Genomic DNA, 18,537 nt, shown 5'->3' with positions numbered 1-18,537 from the left:
GGCGATACAGAATAGTGTAGCAACTAAAGGTGTAGAAGTAGATACTTGTAGTTAGTCTACAAACTTTAAGTTATTCTGAGACTGCCAGTAGCATATCAAGTAATATGAGCTGGAAATTACTCACTTGGAACTTGGATTAATTTATTTTATTTTATTTTATGTTATTTTTAATTGATTATTGTTTTCAATATTCTGTTTTATTTCTGCATTAATGTTACCAGTGGTTACTATTAACATAACTTATTATTATATACATAATACAAAACATTGCACATCACCAGGCTTATTGAAAATATAAGACCTGTTTAGAGTTTTCAGATAACAGGTCTAAAATTTGAAGCCATGAATTGAAACTGAATTCAGATCCCACATAAAGATAGAGAAGAAGTTGGTGAAAAAACAGTTTTTCTAGATGTTAGGACTCTTTCTATGTGATAAAAACTAGTTGTTGCAGGATTAATCTGAGGGCTAATTGATGTAGTTGGCAGTATTAGTCAGGTTCAAATTTACAGATCTGTATGGTCTTGGGGTCCAAAGGAAGTAGGTTATTGAGTTAATAATCACATTAATCATATTCATATTTGTGAGATGGCCACCGATCAGAGATGCTTGAACAGAGTGAAGCACTAGTTAAATAAGTGCATTTTAACCATCGGAACAAAGTAAGTGTTCTCTGAGTAAGTCGACCGAAGTTGAGATAGGATGAGAATAATTATACAGCATCTTTTAGAAATATTTACATTGTGCTGAATATTGTTTCTGTAGAAATATATGGACAAAAAATTTGAGTACTGTTAACTGAACCTTAGTAATAATAAGTATGGGTAGTAAAATTGAAAGTTTCTATATGAATAAAATTGAGCATAAGGTTGCTGATATTCGTAGGTAACTCAGTTGTGTATGAGAAGTACAATTGTTTTCTGCACTTAGGACAATATTTTGTATTTTTCAATATTTTCTGTTGTTATAGACACTGAATAAAATTGTTTCACGTTGAATTCTTCTAGTTTTTATTAACTAAACTTTTGTAGGACCTCTCTAAATTTTGCTGCATCAATTGTTTTGTTTTGTTCCATTCAGATGAGGGAGCCTCAGGAATGGATTGGAATGAGGAAGAATCTACAACACTTACAACAAGCAAAAAAGAATATGACTGTGTTATTTGCAACCAAACATCACCCAGCACTGAAGAAAAACCAATGGGCCAGGTTGTGCTAGTGCAGGTATGTAAGATGGTGGCAATGGATGTGCATGGCTATCTATGTATCTTGGTATGATTCACTTCAAAGGAAGTTTGTAAGGAATGAAATGTGCTTCAGGGTTTTGAATAAAATTAGTTGGATGAAAATGTTACATGTAGTGCTAGTGACCCTAAATATGTATACTGGGTGTTACAAAAAGGTACGGCCAAACTTTCAGAAAACATTCCTCACAGACAGAGAAAGAAAATATGTTATGTTGACATGTGTCCGGAAACGCTTACTTTCCATGTTAGGCCTTGGGAGAGCCAGTCCTGACAAAACTCTACCATCTGGTGAGCAAGATGTAAGAGACAGGCGAAATACCCTCAGACTTCAAGAAGAATATAATAATTCCAATCCCAAAGAAAGCAGGTGTTGACAGATGTGAAAATTACCGAACTATCAGTTTCATAAGTCATGGCTGCAAAATACTAACGCGAATTCTTTACAGACGAATGGAAAAACTACTAGAAGCCGACATAGGGGAAGATCAGTTTGGATTCCGCGGAAATATTGGAACACGTGAGCAATACTGACCCTACGACTTATCTTACAAGCTAGATTAAGGAAAGGCCAACCTACGTTTCTAGCATTTGTAGACTTAGAGAAAGCTTTTGAATACTCTCTTTCAAATTCTAAAAGTGACAGGGGTAAAATACAGGGAGCAAAAGGCTATTTACAATTTGTATAGAAACCAAATGGCAGTTATAAGAGTTCAGGGGCATGAAAGGGAAGCAGTGGTTGGGAAGGGAGTGAGACAGGGTTGTAGCCTCTCCCCGATGCCATTCAATCTGTATATTGAGCAAGCAGTGAAGGAAACAAAAGAAAAATTCGGAGTAGGTATTAAAATCCATGGAGAAGAAATAAAAACTTTGAAGTTCGCCGATGACATTGTAATTCTGTCAGAGACAGCAAAGGACTTGGAAGAGCAGTTGAACGGAATGGATAGTGTCTTGAAAGGGGGATATAAGATGGACATCAACAAAAGCAAAACAAGGATAATGGAATGTAGTCGAATTAAGTCAGGTGATGCTGAGGGAATTAGATTAGGAAATGAGACACTTATAGTAAAGGAGTTTTGCTATTTGGGGAGCACAATAACTGATGATGGTCGAAGTAGAGAGGATATAAAATGTAGACTGGCAATGGCAAGGAAATCGTTTCTGAAGAAGAGAAATTTGTTAACATCGAGTATAGATTTAAGTGTCAGGAAGTCGTTTCTGAAAGTATTTGTATGGAGTGTAGCCATGTATGGAAGTGAAACGTGGAGGATAATTCGTTTAGACAAGAAGAGAATAGAAGCTTTCGAAATGTGGTGCTGCAGAAGAATACTGAAGATTAGATGGGTAGATCACATAACTAATGAGGAGGTATTGAATAGAACTGGGCAGAAGAGGAGTTCGTGGCACAACTTGACTAGAAGGAGGGATCGGTTGGTAGGACATGTTCTGAGGCATCAAGGGATCACCAATTTAGTATTGGAGGGCAGCGTAGAGGGTAAAAATCGTAGAGGGAGACCAAGAGATGAATACACCAAGCAGATTCAGAAGGATGTAGGTTGCAGAAGGTACTGGGAGATGAAGAAGTTTGCACAGGATAGAGTAGCATGGAGAGCTACTCTGACAACAACTGACGACAACAACAACAACAACAACAACAACAACAACTACTACTACTACTACTACTACTACTACTACTTTAAGAATTCGTTACTCTTCATGTATAACACTCAGGACGATATTGTTTAACACCAACGCTGTTTGACATTACGCTAAGTGTTAGCATACATTATATTTGACAATATTATAGAAAGGATAGATTGCTACTCACCATAATCAAAGATGTTTCGTTGCGGATAGGCCCAACAAAAAGACTGTTAAGCAAGTTAGCTTTCAGCCAAAAGGCCTTCTTCCACAACACACACACACACACACACACACGACCACTTTTTTTTTACGATCTCAGTTTTGAAGACACATTTATTTTTCAGTACTATTATCTGAGACATTGTGTGTCTAATATCACTCAAACTGTGTCGGGCTCCTCTCAACATTGATAGAATTACTTTATGCCTCATTTTTTATAATTTGAGATATGTGTGAGGAATTTTTAATAAATTCTTATGCATAATCATTATTTTTTAATTGCCATTAATAATGATTTGTAGTATACTCCGCACTATATAATGTGAGGCACATCATCATTCTACAGAGAGAAATCTGACTTAGTTTGAGTGATAGTAGATGCATGATGTCCCAGATAGTGGTATTGAAAACTAAATGTGAAGCAAAAATCCATCATGTAAACAAATTGTTTTAGAAATTAAACCATTACAGATAAGTAATACAGTTTATACCACTGCAAATGTGATGCAATGTGGCATAAAATAGCAACGTCCTAAGTGTTGTAGATTAAGAGTAATGCACTCTGAAGGTATGAAGGTATGGGATGTAAATGCTATCTGCTCGTGAGGAGGTCCACTTTAATGTGTAATCACGCACTTTTGTAGCATAGACTACATTAATTTCATGAGACAGGAATAAATGATTAAAAAAGAAGTGTACATGACAAGCTAAAGTTTTTGAGTGTGAATAGTGCTAAACATAAAGATGAATACCTTAAATGAGAGGCCGGCAAACAAAAGGAGAACCAAGAATACAGATGATAAAATAGCACTGGTCAAATGCAGTGTCAAAAATTTTAATATCTACTCTAATTATAATTTTCAGTAATTACATATTCTGTAGCATTTCATTCATTGTTACCTGATCTCAAGTGTTAATATGTAGTGTAATCCATTTTTTTTTAATAATAAGCCAAAATGTTTCAGGCAAGCAGTGTCCTGGCACATAAACGACGAAGTGCGGAACCAGCTTTCTTCCCCACATGTGATGAGGAAAGGCAGAGCTTGCGAAGGGATGACAACTTCCTTGGCAGTGAATTTGATCGTCGTGTCGAAGATCTGAATGCACAATTTGACTGTGTAAGCATCCCATCTATTTTTAGATAGGCAAAAATGTAATATTTCAAATCACTAATTTCTGAGTAGTACACTCTGGCTTTGTGTAGTTATTTCAAAACAGGGAGAGACAATGTGCTGTTATTTGATGTGATCTGTGTTTAGGAATGGCAGAGTTATACATTTGAATGAAACTTGGTTACACATAGTTGTGTTTGAATACTTGTATCTGACCATAATTTATTGGTTATAAACTCGTGGCTGCCAGCTATTACAGTTTGTCCATAATTGTTATAGCTTTATTGTCTTCATAAAGAGTTAAGAGAAGTTACTAAAAAATAATGAAAATAGACATTTCACAATCTGATGTTTTACAAAAAATCAAAAAAGGTGCTGTTCATATTTTGCTAATCATAGGCTACTAAAATGTTTTATAGATTTTAATGATTTCCTTCCTGAGTACACAGTAAACATGTCTACAAATGATTTCCAAAGTAATGTTTGCACTGAGTTTGAAACATGTTCTGCAACATTTTTCACATTTGGTACGGGACCTACTGATATTTGCAAGATGTTGACATCATAAAAACAGTGTCCCATGACTGTTGGTACAAATTAAAGAAACGTTGTCCCTGGCCTGCTGCTACCAATTGCCACTATGCAGCTCTTGTGTTAACTTTTGCTCTGTCTGTAGTGTTACATGTTGTCTTTACATGTGTTCCTTTACAAAATGGAATCGCTCTCGCTCGCCTCTGGAGTGTCACAGTTGCCAAATATTAAACAGAAGCGTGACTCCATATCAAAAAATGCCACATTGCTTCGCACCAATGGCAGTGTTGAAGGGGGGGGGGGATTAGTCTCTCATTTTCCGATCCCACAATGATAACAGGATTTGTTATCTATTTTAGAAAAATTGGTCATCAGCAAGTTGTGTGAGCTGCCATCACATGGAAGGGCGGAGGATTATGATGCTTTTCATTTTTTATGAAGCGGAAATAGGAGTATGCAGAAGATGGCAGTCAGTAGTAGAGGTGGATGTGGCAGGGGGATCATCAACTGCAGATTCCTCAGTCACATTCATTGGAAGTGTGGGTGACATTGAGACTGAAGTAGTTTCCTTGATTGAAAATCATAGTTCAGATTAATTTTAGTATGAAAATAAAAATAAATATAGGGTCAGTTAATATATCTTCTTTATTTGGGGTCAGAAAATGTCTGAAATATAGCATTTAAAGACCTAAATCAGGCTTCCAATTTTTAAATGTTTGTAGCAAAAGATTGTTTATAACATGTACAGCACCTGACTGCCGTGGTAAGAGTTGAAGGATAAGAAATGGAAGCCACAATCGAGATGGGAATGAGGCAGGATTGTCACTTATCACCAATGTTAATCAGTCTGTAAATTGAGCAAGCTGTGAAGGAAACCCAAGAGAAATTTTGGAAGGGAAACAAATTTCAGGGATAAGAAATAACCTATTAGTTTGCAAGTGACATTGTGATTCTGTCAGAGATAACTAAGGAAGAACAGTATAAAGTATGTACTTACTTGTTACTTATTAGGTTGGCTGCACAAACTTGAGTCTGTCTTTGGCCTCCCCAGCCTCCTCCATCTGCCCCAAGATATGTGAACTCTTTTGCCCATTTAAAGATTTGCCATCTACATATAAAGGTCTGTCATCATTCTCTCTGCTCACTGTGATGTGTTTGGTCATATCCATATTCACATTCAAGCCTGCTCTCATTGCCACTTCCATTAACACTCTTCATATCTGAAACAGAGCCTGTGCATTATGTGCTATTAAAACTGCATCTTCTGCTTAGACCTGGGTATTGATCCTTCTACCCAGCTGAGTTCTTGTCTCCAGGCTTATTACCTTTCTCGCTGCTCTATCCAGAACCAGATTAAACAGAAGCAGGGAGAGACACTCTCTCTCTGTCACACTCTAGGATTTAAAATACAGACGTAAAGTATCACAAAAAGCATTTCTGAAGAAAAGGGATATTTGTTAACATTAAATATGAATTTAAATGTTCAGAAGTCTTTTTTTTTTTTTTTTTTTTTTTTTTTTTTTTTTTTTTTTTTTTTTTTTTTAAGGTATTTCTGGAGAGTGTACCCTTGTTTGGAAGTGAAACATGAATGATAAACTGTTCAGACAAGAAGAGAATAGAATCTGTTGAAATATGGTGCTACATAAAAGACTGCTGAAGATTATATGGGTATATTGAATAATAAATGAGGGAGTACTAAATCAGATTAGGGGAAAAAAGAAAGCTTGAGTAAAGGAAGGTATCAGTTCATAATACACATCATGAGACATCAAGGAATTGTCAAATTCTTTAATGGAAGGAAATATGGGAGATAAAAATTGTAAAGGGAGACCAAGACTTGAATGCGGTAAGCAAGTTCAAATTGATGCAGGTTGCAGGAGTTGTGCTTAAATGAAAAGGCCTGCACATGATAGACTAGCATGGAGAGTTGCATCAAACTAATCTTCAGACTGAAGACCATGACAACAACTTATATATTAAAGTACCTTAAAGCTGAAGTTACTTGTATTCAGTAGTTGCATACCTTCTCCCTCCCCCCCACCCCCCCACTCTCTCTCTCTCTCTCTCTCTCTCTCTCTCTCTCTCTCTCTCTCTCTCTCTCTCTCCTGCTCACTGCTTCCTCACCTATTGTTTCCCTTTTTCCACCTCCGAGTGAAGGGAAAATTAAAAATAAGTGATATTGTATGTATGAAATTTGAAGCAAATGTGTATTTTATGTACAAAGTCTGATTCAGTACCTCTTTCACAGAGTTCGTGGCAGTTATCTGTAAATATAGGCTGGGATGGTGGTGTCCATATCCAGACTTGCGGCCACCATCTACATCTTGACTGCCTGAAATCATATCTACAATCTTTACGCAACCAGCAGCGGCAACAAAGTCTTGCAGTAGACAGGTAAACTGGTGTTCATTCTACCATCTAAAATTTCTTGTGGGAAATGGAAAAAAAATGTTTGAGTATTTTTAATGTGTTTGTCATTCAAGCATTGAGAAAAAAATTACGTGCCAGAGAGATTTGTTTCAGTCTGTATAGTCAACTTTATATTTCCTAAACAAGAGACTCGTGCTGCCCTCATATGGCACCCTCATCTGCCAACTAGTTTATGGGCCACTTAAAGGAAACCTTCCCTGCAACCAAAAATTCTAAACCAATCATTGATGATACATTAGTGTCCCAGACATAGGACAGAGACTTCACTCTTCCAGATCTGTAATACTTTCTCTTCTATCTGTTTCACCTGAGCTCCTTTGGCCCAGTGAGCTATTTTCTTGCAGATGTTGAGCTCTACATCTATACCTCCCATCCCTTCCACAACAAAAGTCTCCACTGTTGTCTTCTTGGCTATGGATGGCTGATTTACCACGATGAGCATAACCTCTGCCAGTGTACTTGAAACCTTCCTAGGCAGGCACTAGCCTGTAGACTTTATCATTAATCAGGCACGTACGTGTGTGTGTGTGTGTGTTTGTTTTCAGATAATTATACATAACTTCTTCTTTTTTTCTTTATAACTTGCTTATGTTCATTTTAAAAATATAGAATTTATTATTTTTTGCAGAGGTGAATATTGGTGTCCACTGTGTCGACAGTTAGCTAATTCGGTGCTGCCTCTTTCACCACAGTTGGGAGAATGTTCAGCAATTGTACGGTCACGACCTTCTAGTCTTTTGGTGTCAGTGGCAGAACTTACTGTCTTTTTGAAGGATATTCAGCCAATCAATTTAGTATGTATTATTAATAATATATTTTGATATTTGAAATAGATTTGAAAATCATTTTTGATAACATGTTTTCAAATTTTACATAATGTAACTTGTTTTGATTAGATGTCTCTGGGTTTCCAGCTGAGTTAATGATGCCACTTTTGTTAACAATATTTTGATTACTGACCTACTTGTGTTCTTCACTTGAAGATGACACTTATGCAGGTCACAAAAATATTATACACAAAAGTGAAATCTTCAATTCTGCTGGAAATCTAAAAATATAACGCAGTAAACCATGCTGAGACTATCTCATAACTAGTATTGTTTGACATGTGTAGAAATGTCATCTTTGTACTAGAGTCTGTCATCTATAATGAAGATAATACCATGAAGCAAATTTCGGTTAATAATGATGCATAATTATAGACACAGCCATATAACTGTGAAAGGAGTTGGATATTGATAAGCAAACAATTTGTTAGTTTTGAACTGGTACTGATCTTTGACATGGAAAATGTTTCCTTGTGCGGTGTTGCAGATTTCTGCGTGAAATGCTTACCCAAGTCCAGAAAAAAGAGAGAGAGATTCACCGTGTATTTTTGTCTAAGATTTCTTTATTTAATTTCCTTGTATTTATAAAATTGACATAAATGAAAAATTATGCCCCCCTTCCAATAATGTGTATTATTTGTTGAGAGTTAATGATATTGTTGTGAAATTTATCTGATAGTGCTAAACATAAGCTGTCCCTAATTTTCAAATGCGTACTGTAATGATAATTTGTTTCTTCTATTTTTTTTAAGATGAAATTTTAATAAGCACACTCCTTCTTTCTTTAGAAATCTTCAAATATTATGGAAGCTATGGGAAAGTCTATGGAAGACATGACAAATAGCACACATCACAAATTTAAACAAAAGAGTCATTCTACTACACCAGAAAGTCTGTTTCTTTTTGTTAATTCTGTAGCAAGGACAAATTTAGAAATTGAGCTTGTTCAAAGAGGAGGTTCGTTGGTTTTAAATCCTAACATGCCACCAGGAGCCTCTAATGCAAGTCCGGCAGGTGGTGCACAGTTTCAAGATGTTCTGACAACTCTTATACCAAAGAGATCGTGCGTTGGTGAGTCCTCCTTATATGCTATATTTCACTATTGTATGTAATAGTATGGTTGGTGAACCTCGTAGCATGCTGGAGAAAGCAGAAATTGTTGTCACATGATCAAATGTGAAAATTAGTAAGAACTGTGAATTTATGAAATTGGATTCTGTGTTGCTTTTCACTGTTAATGAATTAAGGAACTAATATCGACTCAAGCTAATAATATTTGCCATTAAAAGATTATGAGAGTTTTTACAGTTAGTCCATAGAACAATAACGGATAGTGTTCATACCAGTTTATCATTATTTATAGACTCTGATGAACACTTCTTTAAATATTACATTTGTTTAATGTTACTGTTGTTTTGTTGAAATATTTTCATCGTTATCATGTTGAAAACAATCTGCATTAAAGATTGTTGAGTGTCCTACATCTCACTCATTGGTAACAAATAGAAAGTACTTAATTTACGCTGATGCAGTAGTAGTAGCAGCATTAGTAGTAGTAGTAGTAGTAGTAGTAGTAGTATTCAGTCCGAAGAACAGTGTGATGTTCTTCACACTAATCCTCTTGTGCAAGATCTGTCTGCATAAGTACTGAATAACTACTGAACCTTATATCCATTTGAACCTGCTAATTGTATTACCATATTTTATCACATAAGCTCCTCTCTCATATATTCCCTTTCCCAACGATTTTTCATCGTTAAAAAATTAATATTGTCACGCATAATCCTCTCTCTTGGTTCATTCTTACTGGAGTGGCCTTCAAATGAATTAACAGTGGACACAGTGATACTTGACATAAAAAAAATATTTCCATTGTCACAACATACCATAAATTTGAAAAGAAAAGTTGCAGACATATTTCTAGGTCTGTTTATTGCAAGTCATCATAGTGTTGAAATATTCAAACTACACGGCAAGATTTAAATTACATGTGTTATCTTATGCTGATACAGGTGGAATAAAAGCTGCATGAAGACGTTTCTCCATTGATCCTAATTCAATACAGTATTGGCAGAGACAAAAAATAAACGCATGGCTTCAAAGCCAAGCTCCAAATCTTTCCATGGACCTAAAACAGGGAAATATCCCAAAACTGATAATGATGTAATTGCACGTGTCAGTGAACTTCGGAATGATGGTTGGGCTCTCTCTTACGAAATGATTCAGAACAAAGCTCACAGCATAGCTGCTATGCTCAATATTGACAGAAAGGATTTTAAAGCAAGCATTGGTTGGGTGATTTGTTTTATGAGATGACAAAATCTCAGTCTACAAAGGAGAACGTCTTTGTGCCAGCGTTTACCCCAAAACTACACAGATAAGGTAATCAAGTCCCATCATTACATAATACAAGTGTGACAGCAATATGACTATTTGCTCTGCCAGGTTGGTAACACTGACCAAATGCCAGTGTTTTTTTATATGCTGTTTAACACTGCTGTAGCTCCAACTGGTTCAAAAAGTGTCCTTGTGAAGACAATTGGAGTGGAGAAACTAAGATGCACAATGATGATGTGCATTACAGCAGATGGTAATAAACTTCCACCATATGCCATCTTTAAAAGGAAGACATTACCAAAGGAGATTACCCCACATGTAATCCACTTATGAGTTCAGGAAAAGGGTTGGATGACAGCAGATTTGATGGTGAATTGGTTGGAGAGTGTCTAGGGGAGACGACCAGGGGCATTATTACAAAAGAAGTCCATTCTTGTCCTAAACTGTTTCTGGGATCACCTTGTGTAAGCTGTAAAGGAGAAAATGAAACAGATGAAGTCACATCTTGTCATCATCCCTGGAGGTTTAATGTCCATTCTTCAACCTTTAGATGTCATTGTCAACAAACCTTTCAAAGAACATCTTAAGGCGCCAGTATTCAGAATGGATGGTGGTGGGATCTCATCAGCTGACTCCAGGAGGCACAGGCAAGATAAGGAAGCCATAAATGCTGACAATGTGCAAGTGGATAATCTGATCATGGCAGAAAATTAGTGTCAATATTGTTACAAAAAAGTGGAAAACTGGAATTTCTTGTGCCGTTGACAGTTCTAAGGGCATGTTGTGGACTAGTGAAAATGAAGATGATGATGATGATGATGATGATGATGTGTTATCTGACCCAGAAAATATTGATAATAGTGATGAAAGTGAGGCAGCAGCATAGTGAGAGAAAAGAAACAATGCATTGCTGCTCTTCATTGTAGGCATAATGAAAGCATGGTATGAATCCATTTATTTTGTGTTAGTTGAAAATAAATACCTATAGGTACCACTTTTTTCACAAATTACCATAAATATAACTTTCACGCACCCAATACATCATTTCCCTTCCCTTCTGAATTCCTAGAAGTACCACTGTACTACTCACATGATTTCCTCCCTAGTGTTTTCAAGAAAATTTAAGTTTTGTGTAATATCTGACTTGTTCCCTAAAATTTCGAGGCAACAATTTTAATGGGTTTTCAGGATGGCTGGCACATCCATGTACTGTTGGATTTTTCCTCTACCCTCCTCTCTCTTCCCTCTCCTCCCCCCCCCCCCCCCCCCCCCCCCCCCACACACACACACAAATCTGCTCACGTACTCTTGTCAATTTAGTTTAGTTTTTTCTTCTATTTCTTGTGTTTTAATTCACAGTTTTATAACATTTCACCATTTTTCAAGTTATCTTGCTTGGTGTGAACAAATTTGATTGTGCGGGTGATCGTAGGTAAGATTGGGAGAGAGTGAATGCTATTTTATCACAGATTGCTTTTTATATATTTGATCGTATTTACATTTTAACCGCAATTGTTTCTACTAATCTTAGTACAGGTGCTGATAACAACATTATTGAGTGCCCTTACCCCACCCCACAAATACTTATTCGATTTGATCCTTGGTCTCCCTCTAGATTACCCCCCCCCCCCCCCCCCCACATGTTCCCTCAGTTACCAGATTAATTTGTGATGCTTCTGGATGTATCGTATCAACCTAACCCTTCCTTTAGCTGAATAGTTTTGTTACATCCCTGGTGCAAGATATATATTTTGTCAGTGAAGTTACTGGTTTGAATTTGGTGAATTACAATACAAGACAAGTGCTATTTAAAATGCAAACAATTTGCTGTTAGTAATACCCTTGTGTATTTTCAGTACCACTTCTACATGTCTTGGCAGTACATTCTAGAGTGTTGGTCTCCTGGCCAACATGGAAAATATGGCAGCAAGTAGCCGGAGTTCCAGATTCAAACAGTGATCCTTTAGCTCTGCTACCAGCTGAAAGGACAGTTCCTTTACTGCTACATGATCCTTCTGCTCTGTTTACTCAGTTTGTCCTCCTCCTTCCACTGCATCTGGATCAAGGTTAGTAGTTTGTCTTTTGTATAACTGAAACTGCATTTTTCATGCTTGTTAGCCAAGTCATGTAGTGCACTTATTTGTATATCAGTTGATAGTATATAAGAGAGGAAGCTCGAGTGAAAAATGGAGACCACAAGCAGCTAATATTGTTGGGATGCTTCATGAAAGTACTAAATGACAGATAATTTTAATTAAGTTTTAAACATAGAATAGAGTGGAATTGCTTAGCTGTGGATGAATATGGGTGTGTGACTCAGAGGGTTTGGGGTTATGGGTGGTGGGAATAGCCAGTGAAATGATTTGCTTTGAACTAAACACCTAATATCAAAGGACTGGATAGGCAAGTGTGGCAACATTTGTTCCTGTAATGCTGCTATTCAAAGTTCCAAATGCTCAAGATGTGCAGTAGTTACCTAGCAGCTACCTCAGTGTGTAAGGCTAGCACGATGTGTGACATATAAGGTATTTGAAAATTGAATTTTGTGCTGTAATTAAATATTTTAATTTGAAATGTTCTACAAGTTGACAGATTGAAACAATGAGTTTAAACAGGGTCCTTGATTCAGAAATATTGGAGGTTAGAGTACGCATAGAAAATATTTAAGAATAATCATGATGGAATAATGAAAGATCACAAAATTAATGTATCCAAGATAGTAACAGACTACACCTGTTGTGAAGACAGCCTTTGTCAGTGTTGAGAGAGGGATGAGTTGTGAACATCGGAAGGGAGGCTGGTTTGAAATGAAAAGAGAGGATTAAAAGAAACTCATATATTCTGAAACTTACGGAGTACATGAGGGCCTCTCCAGGCTGGACTGCAGGGCCGTCTGCCAGTCTGGGTGTTTGCAAAACGTGAAAGTAGGTAGGAGAAAGGTGGTTCACATTGGAACTAGTTGGGGGCAGTCGGAGAGAGCCGAGATAGATGGAGACAAATGGCACAAGGCCATGTGCTCCAACGAACAGCTGGAAAACAAGAGTGTCTGCTCTTCGTGAAAGCTCATTCGAGAGAGAGGAGAGAGAGACACTTCGCTGTCCTCTCCCTCTCAGGGTGCAGCGAATAGCAACCACATATCCCCTTTCTCATGCCTCCCCATTGGCTAGCTGGTGGTGTGTGGACTTTTAGTGCATTCAGCAGAGGTCTGAAAGTTCAATCTGCCAGTGGCTTTGACCAGAATCATTTCTGTCATGAAGTGTAAGGCCAGTTGGTCACATAGACACTGCAAGATTCACGCTATGATCCAAGCCTGTCGAATACATGCAGCTACATGTATGACAGAAAATTTTAAAATGTCAATAAATTATCAACAAATTAGACCTGATAACCCAAACTGGCTATGCACCCTGTGCAGTAGTTTGTACCGTTGGCATTTCAGTTTAAGAAGTACCTTATGCATAACAAATATGACATATATGTCATAATTGCCAAATTTTGACAGCAAAAGTTACAGCGAAGCACATTTCAGTACAGAGTTTAACAGTGTTACATGCAACTGTTTCACTCGGACTCATTATCACAGATGGAAGATTGATCCACCATCACACTAAAGGAACAAATTACTATTCAAAACGTATGAGAGTTCACTAATACAGGTCAAGACTGCTTGGTCTGGTTGGAAAGTGACTGACATATTACTTGGGGAAAGGTAGAATCATATCCGGTTCTTATTCTACTTCACTATTAAGTCATTTGGAAGAGTTGACCATGGTAGGGAGATTGCTCCCTTTAATTTGATTTGGTTCCTGTTTGGATTGTGTACTGTGAAGTAATATTAGTGAAACAAGAAAGTGACTCTGCCAGTGAAATAACTGGCAAGTTTTGCCACAATATACAGTGCTTACAGGATAATAGGAATTGGAATTTTGCTGGTCAAGTATATAGCTATCAGAAGCGAATGCTGGGAAATAATTTTTTCAGCAGTTATTGTGACATTTTTTTCCAGGTTTTTCAGTCTACCCTCATATTGGATTTAGAGAACATCCTAAGCTGTTCAAAAATAGTAAGCAAACTCTGTATGAAGTAGCTAAATTCATATGAGGAGATTACTACCTTTCAAGTGCAGATAAAAAGTAAAATGCACAATCCTACTCGTTGTGATGCCTGTGAGTTATTTATGCTCATAGTGTGCAGGTGCTACTAGCCATTGAAACATAACTTTTGAATGTAGGGAAGCTGCTGCAGAACAATGTACAGTGCCTGTTCTTTTGTGTGTTGCTGCTTGGTGAAAGCCTTGGAAAACACTAGGATAGAATGGATACTAATTTGGTCCAGCTAGATGCTGCTGGTACTTTTTTGAACAAGTAACCTCTTCTCAGAACCATTCAAATACAAGCCATGCCACATATTATGGGATGCATCAATCACGTCCTTGTGTGGACACATCTCTCTCCCAAGAGGCTGTGTTAAGGTCTGCCTTAATTTGTTCTACAGAATGCTCAATGAAGATTTGTCATGCTGCTCGATGAGTGACATATTCTTCTGTTTAGTGCTAGGAGTATTCTTAACAGTGTGCTTGATATCATCCTCTTCTCTGTAACTGCAATTACAGTCAAAAGTGTTGCCTGCACCACCGCCTCCCCCACCTCCACCCCCCTCAAATGTTTATCATATCCTCAAATTTTTATCACATAATCAGTCTTGCCAACATTTTTCCCCAAAGAGCCTCAATCAATTGTGACGCCACTTGGTTTAAAATTACCACTAGCTAGTAATCATCAGCCAAGGAGTTGTGTAATGATTCTGTCATTTCTCTCCCATGAGTGTTACTTAGAAAGAACAGGTGTTGGACATTTTTAGACTGGCATATCTCTTGCACCATCCACTTGATCTTTTCACTAATATGATACACTCAGGCATAACCTAGTATTCAGATCTGCTAGCCCTAACATTACTGCTGTAAACTGCAGCTCAGCTTTCAGATGTGGTAAATCTGTAATTTAAACATTTGTAAGAAAAGTAGCTTCAAAGTATGAAGACAAAACAGAAGATTAACTCTAAAAAAAGGGACACTTTGATCATTTTTATTTCTTTGTGTGAAACCGACAGATGCCATGTAAAATTATTTTCAGCATATTGTGGCTTTTCATTTTTGTATGCTTAAGCCATGCTCTAACTGTTCTCATTTTAGTTCTTAGTGACTAGATTTTTCTCCCTTTTATCAAATAGTTGTAACATTTACTTTTTGTTTTGAGTTGAAGGGGTTGATGAAAGTAATTGTTAACCAACAAGAGTGTAATTTTTAGTTATGGCATCTAATGAGTTGTTTACGTTCAAAGACTAGAACATAAATACAAAACACTTCAGTTTATATAAAATTTTGTTTATTGGGAGATCCACAGCCTCAGCCTGTTTTGCAAATGAAACCATCTGATCTTTTTATAATCTGCGCAGTTCGCCATTTTCAACCACGGGTCATTGCCAACCAAGTATTTTAAGCATGAAGCTTAAAGCGTGTGCTTGAAAATGACCAATTGTTGAAGTTTGCCAAATGCACTGAGAATAAAAAGAGTACTGCCTGCTTGGGTCCTGCTTTCATTCTCAATACAATTTATGTACTAGATACTTCTGTCTAGCACGACAAAGGGATCTGCTTGTTACAAGCATGTGGTGCATTCAAAAACACAGCAGATACTGCGATCAAGGTGGTCCTGCAATATTGAGGGTTAGTAATGTCTTCTGCGTACCCCCTTCAACTGTCAGAATGCTTTTAAGCATATAGTTGAAGACATTTAGATTTTGCCAGTTTACTACTCTAAGTTTTAGAGAAGTTAGCTACATTGCCAGAGTTTAATTTTATACAAGTTTACTTTTCCAGCATCGTTTGCATGTGTGGTCAAGATATTTTACAACTTGCTGTACATGCAAGTTGTAGCGCAACTGACATGCAGCATGAAAGAAGCAGAGAGAGCAAGGTGGCGGCGTATTCCAGAACCAACAGATAGGTTAGACTCCCTCGATGCTGCATTTGCCCTCACGGTACAGCAGTTGGACAGAGGTCGACTGTACCTTGAAGACAGCGTAGAACTTAATCCAGATGAGGGTGATGAGAATAATGCATCAGGACTGATATCAAGTGCACATCGTCAACATCTGGAGTCTCAGGTAATGTCATATATTAAGAGACAAGAAAATCAACTTGGGTAATACTGTAACATGAAGTTTCAATCGAGATTAATGCTTAGATGCATGACTCATTTAACAAAGGATGAATTTATTTCCTGTTAAGTCATTACATATGCATTGTAGATTAACTGTCGGGCTTTTGGTGACTGTATCTCTTACACTGATCAGTGAGTAGAGCACATCTGATACAAAAATGGGTACTCATTAGTGAAGAATCAGAAACATTTTGGTAGGAAATTGAGAAGTTACAGTGTAGAAATAATTGAATGTTGAACAGTATTATTTATTGTTGCTTAAGTATTCCACATAACTGAACACAAAATTGCTGATAAATTTGTGAATCAGGCAATGTATATATTTCACAAGTAACTGAAAGTACACAATGGATGATACTTTAATACCATTGTTAGTAGCTCACTGTCCTGTTCCATTACCTAAGGAACAAGGGAAAAATGAATGCTTCCATGGCTTCATACACACCTCAATTTCTCTTAGATTATCATTATCCATAGGTGAATAGGCAGTCAGTAGAATTGGCACAGTCACCACCAGATATTCAGAGATGGCATAAAAATGCAGCAAGAATCCTACGAGCCATTCCGTTATCACTTTGTGTGTGAATTGAAAGGTTAAATTGCTAAGTTAAGTAGGTTTGTTTACGACATGTCTAAAAACAAAGTAAAAGCTGAAGCCTTAAAATATGCAATTTTGATTTCTTAGTAATAACATCAAATGCTTTTCTAAAAGGTAGGAATAATTGTACTGAAGCATGGGTATGCATGTGTCGCTTACGCAGTAGATCACCTTGACAACAGTTATGTGCCACACAACGTTGTTTCTCATACACCACGGACAACTTTTTAACTATACACCATTCTTATCGTTCCCATAATCTTGAACTGTCCTGAAAGTGCAGAATTTGAATCTTTTGTCACTTTAATTATAGAGATTGATTTAGTTTTAAGTGTTGCTCTTACAGAATTTATCATATTGCTCATGTCGATTTAACTCACTTGTGCACCAAGTTTCTTAACTTGAATGTTAATTATGTTTCAGTTGCAAACACTTTGTTTGCCATTTCTGCGCCTAGCAGCTCTTCTGCGACATCATTTATACGAGCAGCCTCTACCTGAGATTACCTCACCACAAGAAGAATTTGTCAGACTTGTCTATTACCTTGAACTTGTCGCTGAGGGTATGGAATGGGGTCGCTTTAGTGCAGCTGTGGCTCTCAATTGGCCCACAAATGGGGCAGCAACAGCACGTGCTTGGTGTGAACAGATGGCTGCCTTTGCAGCACGTTCACAGGTTTCAGCGCGGAACTTCTTAGCTGAACAACATTTGTCATGGCACCAGCCTCGTCTCCTACGGTTGCCACAACTGTATGATAAAATATTCCAGGTAAAAATAACTCTTCAGTTTATTCTTTTTAATGGATATTTATAAATGTAATGACATTAGTACATAAATATGAAATTTGGATATATATGACTGATACTATTAGCTTCACTTGTATTCTGTAGTGATTGTGTGACCTTTGTGAAAATTTTGACTTACCCTGTTCTTAAAGTGATGGTGTATGTAAACTTCAGCCAACACTTCTATTTTATTTTATTATTATTATTATTATTTTTAACTTTAGTCATGAAGTTTGTAGCACTGTATCTCCTTTTTTTTTTTTCAGTATTATCACAGAAGACAATGTTCTCAGTGCCATTCAGTACCCCGAGAAACAAGCATATGTTTACTCTGTGGTACACTGGTCTGCCTGAAGGAATCTTGCTGCAAGCAGCTTAGCACTTGTGAAGCTGTCCAGGTGGGTCTGTTGTGTGTTGTTTACGAAATAAGAATGTTAATTTCGATTTTTCTTACTGATTATCATTCTGTATGTGGCTAAGAGAGATGGATATTCATTGAAAATTTAATTTTCTGAATATCTTGATATTCAGAGGAAACTGAGTTGTTCCCAGTTAATCAGGTTCCTTATAAATTGGTACATAATCACTAG

The 18,537-nt window shown here is 37.0% G+C and overlaps 1 protein-coding gene across 2 annotated transcripts in view; it reads left to right on the top strand.

Annotated features, from left to right (window-relative positions):
* Positions 1 to 18,537, top strand: part of LOC126473269 (E3 ubiquitin-protein ligase Ubr3) — a 297,943-nt gene that overhangs the window by 259,595 nt on the left and 19,811 nt on the right. For both annotated transcript variants that reach the window (XM_050100220.1, XM_050100221.1), the window contains 9 exons: positions 1,081 to 1,223; positions 4,072 to 4,224; positions 6,998 to 7,143; positions 7,808 to 7,973; positions 8,795 to 9,077; positions 12,200 to 12,409; positions 16,222 to 16,508; positions 17,586 to 17,930; positions 18,214 to 18,345. In XM_050100220.1, coding sequence (XP_049956177.1) covers positions 1,081 to 1,223; positions 4,072 to 4,224; positions 6,998 to 7,143; positions 7,808 to 7,973; positions 8,795 to 9,077; positions 12,200 to 12,409; positions 16,222 to 16,508; positions 17,586 to 17,930; positions 18,214 to 18,345 — 1,865 coding nt within the window. The remainder of the gene's footprint in view (positions 1 to 1,080; positions 1,224 to 4,071; positions 4,225 to 6,997; positions 7,144 to 7,807; positions 7,974 to 8,794; positions 9,078 to 12,199; positions 12,410 to 16,221; positions 16,509 to 17,585; positions 17,931 to 18,213; positions 18,346 to 18,537) is intronic.

This window comes from Schistocerca serialis, chromosome 4 (genome assembly GCF_023864345.2).
Source record: "Schistocerca serialis cubense isolate TAMUIC-IGC-003099 chromosome 4, iqSchSeri2.2, whole genome shotgun sequence".
NCBI classification, from domain to species: Eukaryota; Metazoa; Arthropoda; class Insecta; order Orthoptera; family Acrididae; genus Schistocerca; species Schistocerca serialis.
This window is presented reverse-complemented; position numbering and strand designations above follow the sequence as displayed.